The 15,154-nt window shown below is 26.5% G+C and overlaps 1 protein-coding gene across 1 annotated transcript in view; it reads right to left on the bottom strand.

Annotated features, from left to right (window-relative positions):
* Positions 1 to 15,154, bottom strand: part of LOC111630985 (V-type proton ATPase 116 kDa subunit a-like) — a 58,423-nt gene that overhangs the window by 28,982 nt on the left and 14,287 nt on the right. Inside the window, exons 4-12 of the mRNA XM_023375164.1 lie at positions 13,437 to 13,565; positions 11,204 to 11,286; positions 10,249 to 10,375; positions 7,857 to 7,939; positions 7,679 to 7,772; positions 6,297 to 6,509; positions 6,066 to 6,216; positions 5,854 to 5,993; positions 2,118 to 2,254 (exon numbers count right to left, since the gene is read on the bottom strand). Of these exons, the coding sequence (XP_023230932.1) occupies positions 2,118 to 2,254; positions 5,854 to 5,993; positions 6,066 to 6,216; positions 6,297 to 6,509; positions 7,679 to 7,772; positions 7,857 to 7,939; positions 10,249 to 10,375; positions 11,204 to 11,286; positions 13,437 to 13,565 (1,157 nt within the window). The remainder of the gene's footprint in view (positions 1 to 2,117; positions 2,255 to 5,853; positions 5,994 to 6,065; positions 6,217 to 6,296; positions 6,510 to 7,678; positions 7,773 to 7,856; positions 7,940 to 10,248; positions 10,376 to 11,203; positions 11,287 to 13,436; positions 13,566 to 15,154) is intronic.

Genomic DNA, 15,154 nt, shown 5'->3' with positions numbered 1-15,154 from the left:
TAGCAATCTTATTGTTTTTTTCACATGTAGTATAGAAATTTGTAATAAGATACATAATGCAGGTTATAATAAAATATTAATTTTAATTATATGAAAATAATCGCGTAATATGTATTTATTTTTTAGAAAATACAAGGGAAGTGGCGCTTCCACCGCTTCTAATGACGGCACGCCACTAATAAGCAAAGGCTGGTTCAACCTTTGATTATAGAGCAATTCAAATTTCTGGTTTTAGCAGAAAGTAGGGGCTAAAGTTTAAGAATGCCAACCTCTTTACATAGATTCAAGCCCATCCATTTTGTAGTTTGTATAAGGGAGTGCATACAGTGATCAGGTTTGGCTACATTGCACCAAATTTGGCTCATTTTTTACACTTTTGGCACAAAAAATTTTTTTATACTTTTTCAATCAATCTTCAACAGAAAAAAATAATATGATTTTTTTTTTAGTTTTATTTTGTTTAATCACTCTAATATACTGCTCCACACTTCTCATTTTGTTGATTTGAAAATCACTTAGAACATTAATTTGTTTTATAAATAAATAACTTNTAACCTAAAAATATACAAGTATTTACAATTTTTCCATTCTCATGTCACAGGAACAATTTTCTTTGGCAAAATTTACCTTTTTATGTAGGCTCTCCTACATAAAGTAATTGTTCTTGTAACATGAGAACAGACAAATTGTAGACTTTTGTATATCTTTAAATGAATTTTTAAACAAATTTATTAGCCATGTTTTAATTAACTAATGCTTACTAAGTTTAGTGTATCTAAATTAACTTTCTAAATTTATTAATAAATATTAATTTAATTATTAAATTTTATAAGAGATAGCACCTAATGCCAACCTCTAGGCCAAATTACTTAGCATTTAATTACTAATAGTAGCAGTAATATAGCCCAGTCTAATCAATTGTTTGGCTTTAACATAACTATCAGGCATAGAGATATTTATATTCATGTAAGAAGTAATTTTTGTCCAATTTCTACATTGTGTCTTTCATTTCACAAGTGACAGTTATACAATACTTCAACAGGGATTTAAAACATCACCACCTTTAAAACTGATAGAAATACAAAATACCTAATCATTTAATTTTGGGCATATAATCAATGGGTTACCTATACATAAAAGTCAGTTTGAAAGCAGGTATGAATTATGCAATGATACAAGTTATCTCCTGATCTTAACTGACAAGTATGTTCTTGTCAAACAGCTTTTCTTTTATATGAACTTACCAAGAATATCTTAAAAAACTTTTCATACTGCAAAGGTTTATGTTTTTCATACATTTTTCATTGCAATTTTCCTGAAACAATCAAAGGCAAATGTACACAGGTGCATTGCATTTGGTCTTCTGTTCTAATTGATGTTATTAGACACTTCTACATGTTTTCTATTAGGCAGAATAAGTTTTAACCCAGTAGAATTATTACTGGCTAAAATCAGACATTTGAACTTGTCAAGTTTCTAGTATTTCTTTTCTCTCTATGAAATGCTTCTCAGTATTGACAAAAAAATTTATATTTTTCAATAAAAGTAAAGTTTTTCAGTTTGTTTTAATAATAATAATAAACATTTTATATTTTATTATTATTATTAGATAAAAAAAATACATTTTTAATGTTTGAGTAAATACTTTCTAATGTATATGAATAAGTGTCACATTTTCAATGGCCATTTTGGAAATGTGACAAACACTGATATGAGTTATGAAAATCTTTATTTCAGTTCTAGTAATTTTTGTAGGCTATATAACTGATGCCAGTTATATGTATAAAATCATGATAACTGAATTGAAAAACTTTATGAAAAAGTAGTAGTACATTTTACATCAGTTTCCCATTGAATCTGAATTTATGGAAAATAGAATTAATGTTTAATGAATTAAATTCACATATACCCAAACTTTAAAACAATAGACAAATTAATTATGACAATCTGTATAATACTATATACTATACAGAAAAATTACAAAAGTAACCAGTTTAATAAAAAAAATGTCTAAAAATTTAATAACTACATTCTATATTCCACAGTAATAAATGTTTGAAATGAGAATTACAGATAAAGCCAAAGCAAATGTTTTGTATAAATTATCTAAAACTTACATGTTAATAGGTTTCCAAGAAGAACCAAATATATTAATAGATTTTGAAAAAATATCATTATAAATAAGGCCAGTATAAACTGAAAATATTCCCATCAATAAGATGATATATCTCCCATTAAAGAATGTGTTCCATATCTGAAAAATAAAATGAAATGTTTTATATATTAAAATTTTCAATTTACAGTAATTTATACTAAATTATATCATATTTAAGTTATGAAAAATATATAAGAAAAAACAAATAAATGTAATTTAGATTAGTTCTCTACAGATTAAATAAATAACAATTTATCAGAATTTTATATTATTTGAATATTATCAATTGTAAATTTATTCTATAATCAAATTTTACATCAAATTTTTAAAATGTTAAGTAATAGTTAATATAAAAAATGTAAAGATATAAATTTACAATATTATGAAAATTGCTATATAAATATAGGAAAATATTTTAAATTTTCATGATATCTTTAAAACAAGAGCAATTATTAATTTACTTTTTACAAGAAAACAAAGATCATATAAATGACCCAATCAAGTATTTAATACTATTAACAGAACAATGGTTTTTAAACAAGAAATGTATTATGATAAAAATGAAATTTTAGTAATGATTTCTTGAAATCTTATAAAAGTAAATTGAAGTGTAGATTAGTTACAGTTAAACTGACAGTACTCAGATGTGTGGAGCCAACTCTAATGACAATTATACAACAAGCATACAAAATTTTATAAAAAGAATGAAATTTTATACATTTTCAGTAAGTGCTCAGTGTAGGATTCTTTGTTGCCCACCAACATATAGTTGTAAAACCACATTATGTCACGCACAACATTTTAAGAGGAATCTGGGATACAGGTTACACTATGCTGACCCTCAACTCCAATATTAAGTCCACAGGCCCTTTTAATATAATGTTAAACATAATCTTCCAAATAACTCCACAGCCAGAAACATACATTTTCAACTGAACAATGCCACATTTTTTCATGGTATGAAAAGTTCAGCTATTTTTCCCCATAACACTCTTCTCCATGATCTGCATTCCATGTGTACCAAGTTTCATTTGATTCAATTTTATAAAGCTGGCTCCACACATCTAAGTACTGTCAGTTTTTCTAACCATTCTGTATAAAATTCTATATAAAAATACAAAGTATTTGAAGGTTTTTTAAATAAACTGTACATACAATACATACCTAATATTTTTATATACAAAAACTTGTATGAAAATATCTAATTTACTAAGGAATTAAAAGTTTTATAAAAGTATTTAATTTTATTAGATTTTATTTAAAGCAGGATGTCCAATGTAAAATAGTCTTCATTCACTGACTGAATAAAACTGGGCCATCTTAAGGCATTGATAATGCAAGTTTCCATAATGTTTTGTGAATAAAACTAAGTTTTCAAAGAATTTGTCTAATTTTATTCTCTCTCATTTGTCCCTTTTCCAATATGAAAATTATAATAATTTACTCACTCAGTTTTAAATGGGACAACATAAAATATTTTCAAATATTAATGCATTCTTCTCAATAGTGAGATTCAAACAATTTTTCAGTTTAACTATAATATTTCATTATAATTGTAAAATTTGTTTTTCTATTAAAATTTAATTACATATTTAAATCCAATATTTTATACTGCAAGTAGTTTCCATTGTTGACATTGCTTACTTATGTTATATCTTATATGTTTAAAAATTATTTAATGTTAAACAGAAATCTAATATTACCAGAATATTGTTTTATTTGCTATTTTAATTTAACCTAAAGAAAGTCCTGTCTCTGATATTCTATACACCAAGAACTGTTGAATGCTACTCACTGTGGAGAATAGTCTGGTTTGCACATGTTTTTCTCAAACAGTGTAGTTGATATGAGACAATAAAATTTTAATCTGTATATTCAGTAACATTGAACTAAAATGATATTCATTATAGTAAAATTAAGTATAACATTTTAAATGAATTTTAATGTTTTTGAATAAATGTAAATGGATGCACAAGTGTCAAATTTCTACTCTGCTTTAAGTAGTCTTAAGTGATACTTAGGACTACTTGAAGCAGAGTACAAATTTACACACTTGTATCTGCTTACACGTAATCACTGTAAAAAAAAAAAAACACAACACCATCATATATGTATAATCTTAAGAAAAACTGTAACTAAATCCATAAACAATTTTAGTATTTCATAAGGAAGGATGGAGAATATCTAAAATCTAATATGACATTATAATTAACACACTAATTCTTAAAGATTAGAGTTGCCACATGGCGCTATGTTTTCTCCAAAAAAAAGGGGCAGGAAGGATAAACATAGTCTCAAGAATTATACTATCTACAACATATTAGACTTTTAGTATTTTTAGGCAAAGTTTTTTAAACTAGAAGAAAGTTTTTAATGGCAACAGTGCCATCATCTTGTACAAGTTTAATTAAATTCAAAATCAATTTTTATAATTTAGAAAACCAAAAAAATATGGTGTAATATTTAAACTCAACTTCTGCAAACCAGGCTCATATGCAAGCATGTTACTAATTATGCTATCCATTAATCCAATCTTTTCTTTGAAATATAATGTACTGTACTTGCCTAGTTTCCATAATCAGGTTTGACTTGTTTGAACTGATCTTTTCTTCCAAAATTTTCTAAATTGTTTAATTAAAAATTAATCTCTAATTATAAATATTATTTAAGATGGTGGTACCACCATTTAGCTTTAAGTCAATTTAATATCAATTAAATATAGAATGTTCAGTCATTGTGCATCTACGTATCATTTTTTTTACAGGTATACAGTGACTTTTCAATATGCCCTGTAGTAAAAATATAACCTGAAAAATCAGATACTTGTTTTGTTTTATATTTAGCATTATTAGAGTCAGTCTTAGATATGTATTACATTTAAACTGAAATATTTAATTGTCTTACTACCTTATGTATTGGTACAGACAACAGTTTTCACTTTTTGGCACTGAAATTTCTCCATGCATCTCCATGCAAAGATTGTTTACTCATTCTCATTTCAACCTATGTATTGTCACATTTCGTGCAAAATGATTCCATATGAAAAATATTCATCTATATGTTCCAGCCCTTAATATGTGAGTATTTACAATGAGACATTACTGATAAGTTAAAATGTCTAAATAAAAGTTTAATTAATATACATGAATTTAGAAGATAATTTTTAAAAAGATATTTTAGTCCTGTGTTTATGGATTTTAAGCTTTAAAAATGGTAAAATAAATTAATTTAATTCATTATTTTATATTTTTAATCCTAATAGAATTAGTTATAAAAATGTTTGTAAATTATTTTTCTTTGTGATAGTACTGTAAATAGCTTTGTTTATAATTGTGAATGACTTGTTTCCATGAACCTTTTGAACTTTAAAAAATTTTCTATAAATGATGATTTGAAACATAAAAAGTTTGAAAATAGGACATTCCGAAAACATTTAGATGATAAAAATGTATTTTAACAAATATCACCAAGATTGTGTGTGTGTACAAGTTTTAGAAATAAAAATAATTTATTATTTGCTATTTTAATATTCTCATTAATTCTTTAATATTATAAATAACTTTATAAAATTCTAAATATAATAAATCAGTTATCAAAATAATTCAAGTTTTAATTAAAGATATAAAATTTAAATAATAAAAATTTAAATTAAATAATAAAAGTAATTAAATAGTAAACATAAAATATCATAATCTTACTTCTCCATTAGACTTTTGTTTGCTAAATGTATTTTCTTTAATTACCATCCAGAGAGCAAATAAAAACATTAAAAACCCATGACCAGCATCACCAAACATCACAGCAAATAAGAAAGGAAATGTAATTATTGTATATGGAGCTGTAAATTAAAATTTATATTATTAAATTATTATTATTATTGTTAGTTTTATGAATAAGATAAATGTATTACCAGGATTAGCTTCTCGATAATTAGATACACCATATGCATTTACTATATTCTGAAACCCAACTGTAAATTTATTTGTAGTATTGAAAGTAGGAGGTTGTTCATCATGAGAAATACAATGCAATATTGAAGGCATAGAGCTTCTACTTTTTTCCTATAAGTAATTTATTAATCAAAATTTTTAATAAATATTAACAAGTTTAATTATTTTGTCAATTAAAAAACATTACTTACAGTTCCATTTAATAATGCTGCTTGAACTTTTGGTATATCTTTAGCAGCACACCAGCATTCAGCTATAAGACATTTTCTTGTAACATCTTGATCAAAAAGATTCAATGTATGATATATAGCTTTTATTTTTCTGATCTTAATAAACCAATTTCGTATGTTTCTAGAAGTATTTACAAGTTGTCGATGTCTATGATCTTCAGTTTCATTTAAAATCTGTACACACATTAAGAAGAAAAAGTTTGAGTGGAATTCCATGTTTTCTTGTGAATCTATTTTATGATTTTTTGATATAGCATTAGCTATGTTTTTTCTGGCATTCAATTCTTTATTATAAAAATCAGATTAAGCCAGTCTACAGTAAAGAGTTAAGGACAATTCAAACTTCACAAAAACAGAAAGGAGAAAAAAATTAGTATTAAAATAGTTTAATACACAATAACTGATGCATTTTAACGACATATTTATTCCCTTTTAATTCAAGAGAAAATTAGAAAATTTCTACTTTTCTATGTATATTTTTGAAACTTGCATAATGAAAATATATTCTAGTTTAATTTAATTTCCTTTACTAGTTTGTTCTCAAATTTATTTAAAAAATATTTTAAACTATTTATTAAAAGCATACCCTATATTCTCTTTATACTCTATTACATTCTTTTAAAGCATTTTATAATGATTTGTTTTTGATATGTATTTTAGAATGTAGAACTATGCTGAACTATATTTGAAACCATGAGTGCTGAGAGTATCTCATTATTTTGACACATAAACAATTATGAGAAAATAACAATAGAAAAAAAACACACATTCAAACTTTGTAAGACAAGAAAATAAATTCATTTCCTACTGTTTTTCTGGAGCTATGACTATTAGAAGTAGTTTGCTAAATCAACTGCATCCAATAATCCAAAATATCTGGTAATGCAGCACCCACTGAAAAGTAGCAATAAATTTCACAATTGTCCAATAATCATCTATGTGGTAGTATTGAAATTTGTTTGGACACTTGTTGTAGTATACTGAGCAATAATGTATTTATTAACATTTAATTTTTCAACTTTTCCAATAAATCTTAATACAATATAACTATGCACCTTATAGACTGATTAAAGTGTGTTTAATCAAATCAGAAGCATGCAGCAGCATGTGCTGATACAAAATATATGTCTGCAATGTTCAGATCACATATAACTTATTAAATTTTCACAAAATTTGATAAGTTATTATTTTCCATAATTTGTAATTCATTTCATACATTAAATCAATTAAATGTTACTAATTGTTGCTTTCAATTAAAGGAGTTCTCGTTATTTTATTCATTAATTTTATAAAAATACACAAAATGTAATAATTAAATCTGTAACTAACATTTAAGTACTTACAGTACTAATATCTGCAAGACGAACCAAAATTCCTTTTAACTGTTCTGATCTTTCTACTTGTGACTCTGGACATGGATACAATGTTGCTCGAAAACTATGATTATTATATTTTCAAATTAATTAAAGTTAATTTAGAAATTTTTAAATTATATTGTAAACAAAAATAAATTCTACTAACCCTTCACAAATTTTTTTCACTTTTATTTTCAATTGTTCTCCTTGGAAAAATATAAGAAAAACAGATTTATTGACTTTATCACCCTGAAATAAAAAATTGAAGTTAAATGTTTTTGTATAAAGTAACAGTAATTCCTATAAATAATTTCAGATTTGTATTGTTTTTTTTTAACAAACATTACATTGTATTTCAACACTATGTGCAGAAAGTTCACATTTAGTATATTATATAAACATCATTTAAAGTCAATATTGCCATCACTTAAGTCATAATAAGTAGAATCATAACCACTTATATACAGCTGTTAGAAAATATAATCAGCTCTAACTTCAATCTAAAAAGTTTACTATTCTGGAATGAAAGGAAACTGTTAAGCATAGATTATATTATGGTGTTATCCAAGTAATATAAAAATTTGTATAGTTACCAATTATATCTATTTAATAGTAAATGAAACTGAAAAAATATTTCTATTTTACTTCTCAATTTTTAACTTTTGATTTGTTTTTAAAAGTACAAGATAATCATAATTAAATCTAATATACCATACTAGTTATATTCAGCAAAATATTTGCTATAAAAATTAAATTAAAAAGAAATAGAAAAAAATAAGATGCAAATAATTATTTGTATAAAGTTTATTAATGTAAAATCATTTAAAGACAGCAAGTACACATTACAGCATTCAATAATTTGAGCCAGTTCTTGCATTAAATCAGTCCAAAGGCATTTGTGAAATTCGGATCGAATTAAACGAGTTTAACTCATTCAAACAACGAAATTAATGAATTAAAACATTTGTTTTAAACAAAGAAACTCTCTATTTTTTCGCGCTATCGAACCTTTTTCGGGGGCGGATGTTCATCTTCCCGTCCCCGGAGTTACTTCCTTTCCCTCCGGAACACAAATCTGACTCAACAGGATCTTATCCAAAGAAATCTATGATTGGTGTAAAAAGACAACGTGATATAAGATCTACCGAAGATATAAAAGAGAGGACGACAACGGAAGGGAGTCGACTTTGCCGTCCGTGAACAGGTCCTTCATCTCTCGTCGAAGACCGTCACCGCCGACCCACCCATCCAGCCAGCCGCTCGTCAATTGTCCAGCCACTCGTCGATCCCGGAGGAGACTTCCCTAGAAGACCTACTGGAGAGAAGCTTAACCTCCATCTGAATTTCTATCCGTATTAGCCATTGAATTCAACAGAGGTATGAAACCCCAAAGTATTGTGAACTCTCTCTCGGCGCGGCCCTTCCAACTCCGTGGAAACGATATATATTCTCTTTGTTAGTTTCTAGTTTTGTTTAATAAATGTTTGTTTTGTTGTTAATCGGAGTCTTTAATTCGAATAACGCACACATTTCACCGACGGCCCCTCTCTCCTCCTCCACTCGACTAAACAGAAAGAATCCCGACTTCACGGGATATAAAATCATTCCACACGTCATCCCCTGACCAGTGGGCAGTTCTCACCGAACTGTTGCCTATCAAAACGAGGTACAACTTAGTCCTACCTTTGGCAACCCACACATTCATTTTTCTGTCTTTAATAATCTATTTCATTGATAATCCACTATCAATAATGGAAAAGGTGTCTAAATTTGATTCTTATTAGCATTATAGCTCTTTATCTTGATATGCTATGGAGTTATGACTTAAACAGTATAATTCCAGACTGGCAAGTATCTGTACATTGGCACCAACTGAAACAAAAACTAATGAACTATTATAGTTATGTACCTTGTTCAAGAAATGCTTACTAAAATTTACTTAAAAATATACTAAAGTTTTTACAATTTGTCTATTTTTACAACACAAGAACAAATTTCTTTGTCAAAGTTAACCTTTTCATGTAGTCTCTCCCTGTCTTAATTGTTAACTATAAAATTTCCTCTGATGATAGTTATGCTTTCAAAAATTCTTGATTAATTAAAACTTGGATGCTGAATGCATTTAAAAGTTTATATAAAATTAACCTAAAAATATACAAGTATTTACAATTTTTCCATTCTCATGTCACAGGAACAATTTTCTTTGGCAAAATTTACCTTTTTATGTAGGCTCTCCTACATAAAGTAATTGTTCTTGTAACATGAGAACAGACAAATTGTAGACTTTTGTATATCTTTAAATGAATTTTTAAACAAATTTATTAGCCATGTTTTAATTAACTAATGCTTACTAAGTTTAGTGTATCTTATAGTGTAGTGTCAGATAAACTGATTTCCTCAAAGAAAATTAATTTATGAATCATATTAATGATTGTTGTCATGTATTAATTTTTATTATTATTTTTTTTTTATCAATGTTAAATAAATACCATTTAATATATACTTGTAGCAGTATTTAACTTTTAAATTTAAATACTTTAATTTTCATATATACTTACAGATAATAAATCATCAAGTGGTTCCTCAATTTCAGCTTGTCTAAAAAATGCATTTCCACGACATAGTCGCCACAATGTTCGTTCAAAAACAGGTATACGATCTCTCCGGATTACTCCAGCCATAAAACTATAATATATATAATGTACTTTAAACAATCAAAAGTAAATAATGATAAATTTTGTTAGAATTTTCATGATACACATTTTAAAGTAAAATGCTAATCTCTTCTTATTTTCTAATATATATCCATTGTTTAAGAAAACAGAACAATAATGCTCTTCTGTTTCCTTAATAGATTTTATGGAAAATGTATTAAAATGTAAAAGTAAATATAGTGTATCAATTTATCTTTTGAAGTAATTTCTATTGAATTTAAACATCTTTTTTGAAAAATTACATTTATTAAAAAAACATAAGTCTGTCCATATTTCTTACACACAAAACATTTTGCATATAAAATTATTGAAATTTCTAATAATCAATTTTGAAATTTTATTGCTTTTAAGCTTATATAATAGTTAAAGTTAAAAAATTATGTACAAAATTACAAATTTTATAAAAATACTTTTATAATTTGTCCACAACTTTAACTCTGAATCGAAGTACCTTTAAATTTACATGCTTTACTGACTTGAAAACAATAGGAACATTAAATAAACAGAAACAAAAATTACTCAGTAGCTACACTTATGTATTTTTTATCCTTGCAAGTGTGAGATTGCTACTTAAGTACATACTAAGGTTGTAAACAATGTTTAAATAATCTCATAAACATTGCAAAAAATTATTTTTCCATAAAATGTGTAAAAATTTAAAAATAATCGACAATTCAGACCAATCTGGCTGAACAGGACATGAATAAACTGGTTTGACTGTAATTCAATTTTTTCAGAATTAAATATTTACACAATTTCTATTAAAAATAGTAAAGTTTAAAAATAAATAATTATTTACCTTAATTGCAGACCACCTGATATTGTTTCTCTGCTAATTAATGTTGTTTCTATTCCTTCACTAACACTTGGAGAAATATCCTTCTAAAATAATAAGATTTGATTTATTGCATACATATCTCAATATTGTCATTTGTTATTTATAAATGTTTTCATTAAAAAATATCTGTATAAGTAAGATATTAATATCACAAAATTGACATATTTCCTTAAATTAACTTTCTGTTTTTGTAACTTTAGAAAAATGCCAATATAACTGTGAGATAAGTAGGGGGTCAGGGATTACTCCCTTCTGACCACTAATCTGCATGGGCTGGTAAAACCCAATCTCGAGGTTGTTGGATGGCTAGGAGGGCAAATTGAATGGGGAGTGCATTGGTAAGTCGGCAAGGATCCATGGACAAACAAATGACAGATTTTAACATACCAAAATATAAAATTTATTATAAAACTAAATCTAGAATATACAGATCTACATGCAGATAAATGCAGTTACAAATTGAAATGAAAAAATGCAGTTACGAATGCGAACAATAAATCCTTATGAAATGCGAGCTTGACCTAATTTTCTTATTCTGATGCATTTTACATGGAGAGAGAGAGTTTGCAAGTTTCAGCCCCCTTAAATACCTCTCAGGCATATTGGAGAACTTCATTCATATGGGCGGGTCGTTGTCACAGATATGGTGTCGTCTCCTCTTCTTGGATCCAGTCCGAGTTATGAAGGTCCAGGAGATGAAAAGCACACAACTACTGAATTGACGTCCTGATTAATCGCTCCCCTGAGCTTCTGGTGATTTTCTCTTTTATCTCCTTGTCGTGAGAAAAAAGGTCACGTATTCGTCCAATTTTGACGGTTACGGTGCCAAGTTGACAGTTATGAGTCAATTTTCCCTTCAGATTGTTATGACTAAAAGTAACCTCTGCTCTAATTCTTACCAGGATTGTTTTGCTGTCAATTTTGTTTACAAATTCCTAGACAAATTCAAATTTCTGACAAATGTGTACATTCACAGATCTCACATAATAAAAACCAAATCTAACCACTATTTTAATTTAATTCTTTATTAAGTAATTTTTATTTTAATATTAATATACTAGTTCTCAAAATTCTCATCTAAAATACAAATTAAGAAATAACTCAACTTATAAGAATGGAACACAATCCTATTTTTACTGTTAAATTTTGCATGTGCTAACTAGATATTGAAAAATCAATTGTTAAACCTTCATTTAACCAACTAAACACTTTTTTAAAATTATATTGAACTGTTAATAATTATTAAATAAATTGTTGCTAACCAGTCTTCTTATTAATTTTTTATTGCTAACTATTGCTATTTAATCAATCAAAACAGTGATAAAGCTTAACATTCTGTAAACAGTTGTCCCAATAATATAAGTCAAGATCTGACACCAAATTAACTATGGATTAGAAGTTTATTCCTGCTAAGCTGCAATATAGCATTGAGAACTTGTCGTCTTTGGTAACCTCAAACTGATCAAGAAATTAGATATATGTTTTTAATAATGTATATTTTAAAAAAATAAAGAAAAATTGTTTTTAGCTTGTTTATAGTCTCACTTATAAATACAAAACCATTTAAAATAAAATCTTTTCAATTATAATTCAAATTTTAATCTTATGTTTCTTTAAAAAATTCCAAATGTTTTGACAAAGTCAGTATTAACACAAAATTTTAATTTAAAACTAGTTTAACAGCATACATGATAACATGAGTAACCCAGGATATTTTCAATTAAAAATTGAATGATGACTATTTACAAAATATTTAAAAAAATTTTTTTTGTAAATAGTCATAATTCAATTTTTAATTGAAACTAGTTCTTTTTCAAATTTTTATAATCATCAATTTTGAGTTTAATGTGCAATTTTCAATAATCTTTTAAATTAAAGAAACTCAAAATAATAAGGAGCAATTATTTATTGAGGCATTGTAACAATGCCAGGCTGTACTTTTTAATCATCTTTTAATTCAAAAAAATTTTTTTAAATTTGTATATATAGTTAATCAGTGTCTCCAGCCCTAAACTTTCTATATCTGGTCTCAATTTTCATCTAACTCTGTTCTTGAGATTAACAAACGACAGGCAGATGGATAACAGAGGTAATGTAGAGGTCTGCAATTTAAGAATTGGAGCCCAATAATGCAATTCATCACAATTTTTTGTGTATTTATTATACATATTACATATTTAAATGTATACTATACCTCATCAAAAAACATTTGAGCCTTCATTAGCACATATTTCATTTCTGTTAATTCCAAAAATGTTTTCGTCAGAGCATCATCATTTATAATAACCTCTCTTAATTCAGTTTCAAATTTCTCAAGTGTTGCCTAGAAAAATTGAGAATATATGATTCAAATTACATTAATTTAATATATTTAACACACAATTTTATCTGTATTTAAAAGTAAACAAGATGTTCAAAAAATCACTTACAGATCTTAAAAATTTCTTCATTAAATTAAAGCAAACCTCCAAAGAATAAATGTTTATTTAAATATAATTTTTACCAAAAATTCAATTTTGATAGGAGGAGATGAGCATGTTTTTAAAATATATTTTTCAATGCTTGGCAATTATTTACTTAGGCAATAATATTCTCAACTGTTAATTGGCAGCATTGAGCATTAAATTATATTGTAGTAATTTCTCTATCGCCTCTGCAATATTCAAATCTCTGAAGAATTTATTTTTGAAATCAAAGTTAAAATTCAAAGAGAAAAATGATACAAGGGATTTTAGAAATTCAAAAATTAATAATATCTAGCAGATATGATAATAAATACAATAGCACATTAGTTTTAGAAATATTTTTTACACCAATAGAATTTACTAGGTAATGTAGATTGTAAAAGCAAAAACAAATTCCCAAAAAGTAATAAATATAGTGCACTCTTGTTGTTGGTGTCTCAAGCACCTCTGCATATGCGTAACTATCAAGATCTTCAAGTGTGTTTGAGAATCATTGGTGTAATGTTTTTTCTTCTCAGTTGTATTCAGCACTCATCCCTCATTATACATTTCATACTACAATTTGTGCAAAGTCCATTAAAGGTCAACAAACACTTGTTAATATGAACTAATTATCACATGGGGCTGTTTGGATTAGTGAAAAACTCAAATTATACATACATACATATATATATATAAAAGATGTCAAAAAGAATTACAGGCAAATACATATATATATTTTAAAATTTTTTTACTAAATTTGGTAGATATCTTTATATTAAGTGATAATAATTTTATAAATGAATTTTTGTTTCCTTTGCTGATTTCTTTTTATTTGCTTTCTTCTTTCATTTTGTGATTTTTTGCTGAAACATTTAGATGCAAAACAAACAAAATTGATGTGGACTAAACAGGGTTCAGATTAAAAATATGTGTATATATATAATATATATATACACACATTTTTATATATACACATTATTACAATATATATACAGTCGACCCCCCTATAACGTGCGTTCCTATAACGTAGCAAAAAAATTGTAGCAACATTCGTATAAAGCATCTCCTAAAACGTCTTCACTGACTCGTTTCGCGACAAGATTAATAGAGTCTGGACCAATAGTGGATGAGCAGCCAAACTACTTTCCTCCGACCCTGCGCCACGCTACGGAGCGGCTAAATTGAGTTGGTATCGTCTGTACAGTATTATATATAAATTAGGTACTGTACATATAATTATATATTAATTATATATAAATTAGGTACTGTATATATAATTATATATTAACTTAATTTATTGTAACTTTATTATAATTATATATATGCTTTCTGCCGCCTGGCAACACGCTACGGAGATTTTAGGCTAGTAAGTTGAGTTTATTATCGTCTGTACAGTATGTAAATTAGGTACCGTAAGTCTAATACAGCACTAATTTTATACATTTCTTGTGAAAGAAACACTTCT

The sequence above is a fragment of the Centruroides sculpturatus genome, unplaced genomic scaffold (assembly GCF_000671375.1).
Source record: "Centruroides sculpturatus isolate CEXI.00-Female unplaced genomic scaffold, Cexi_2.0 scaffold564, whole genome shotgun sequence".
Lineage (NCBI taxonomy): Eukaryota > Metazoa > Arthropoda > Arachnida > Scorpiones > Buthidae > Centruroides > Centruroides sculpturatus.
Note: the sequence above shows the minus strand (reverse complement) of the source record. Positions and strands in the feature narration are given on the sequence as shown.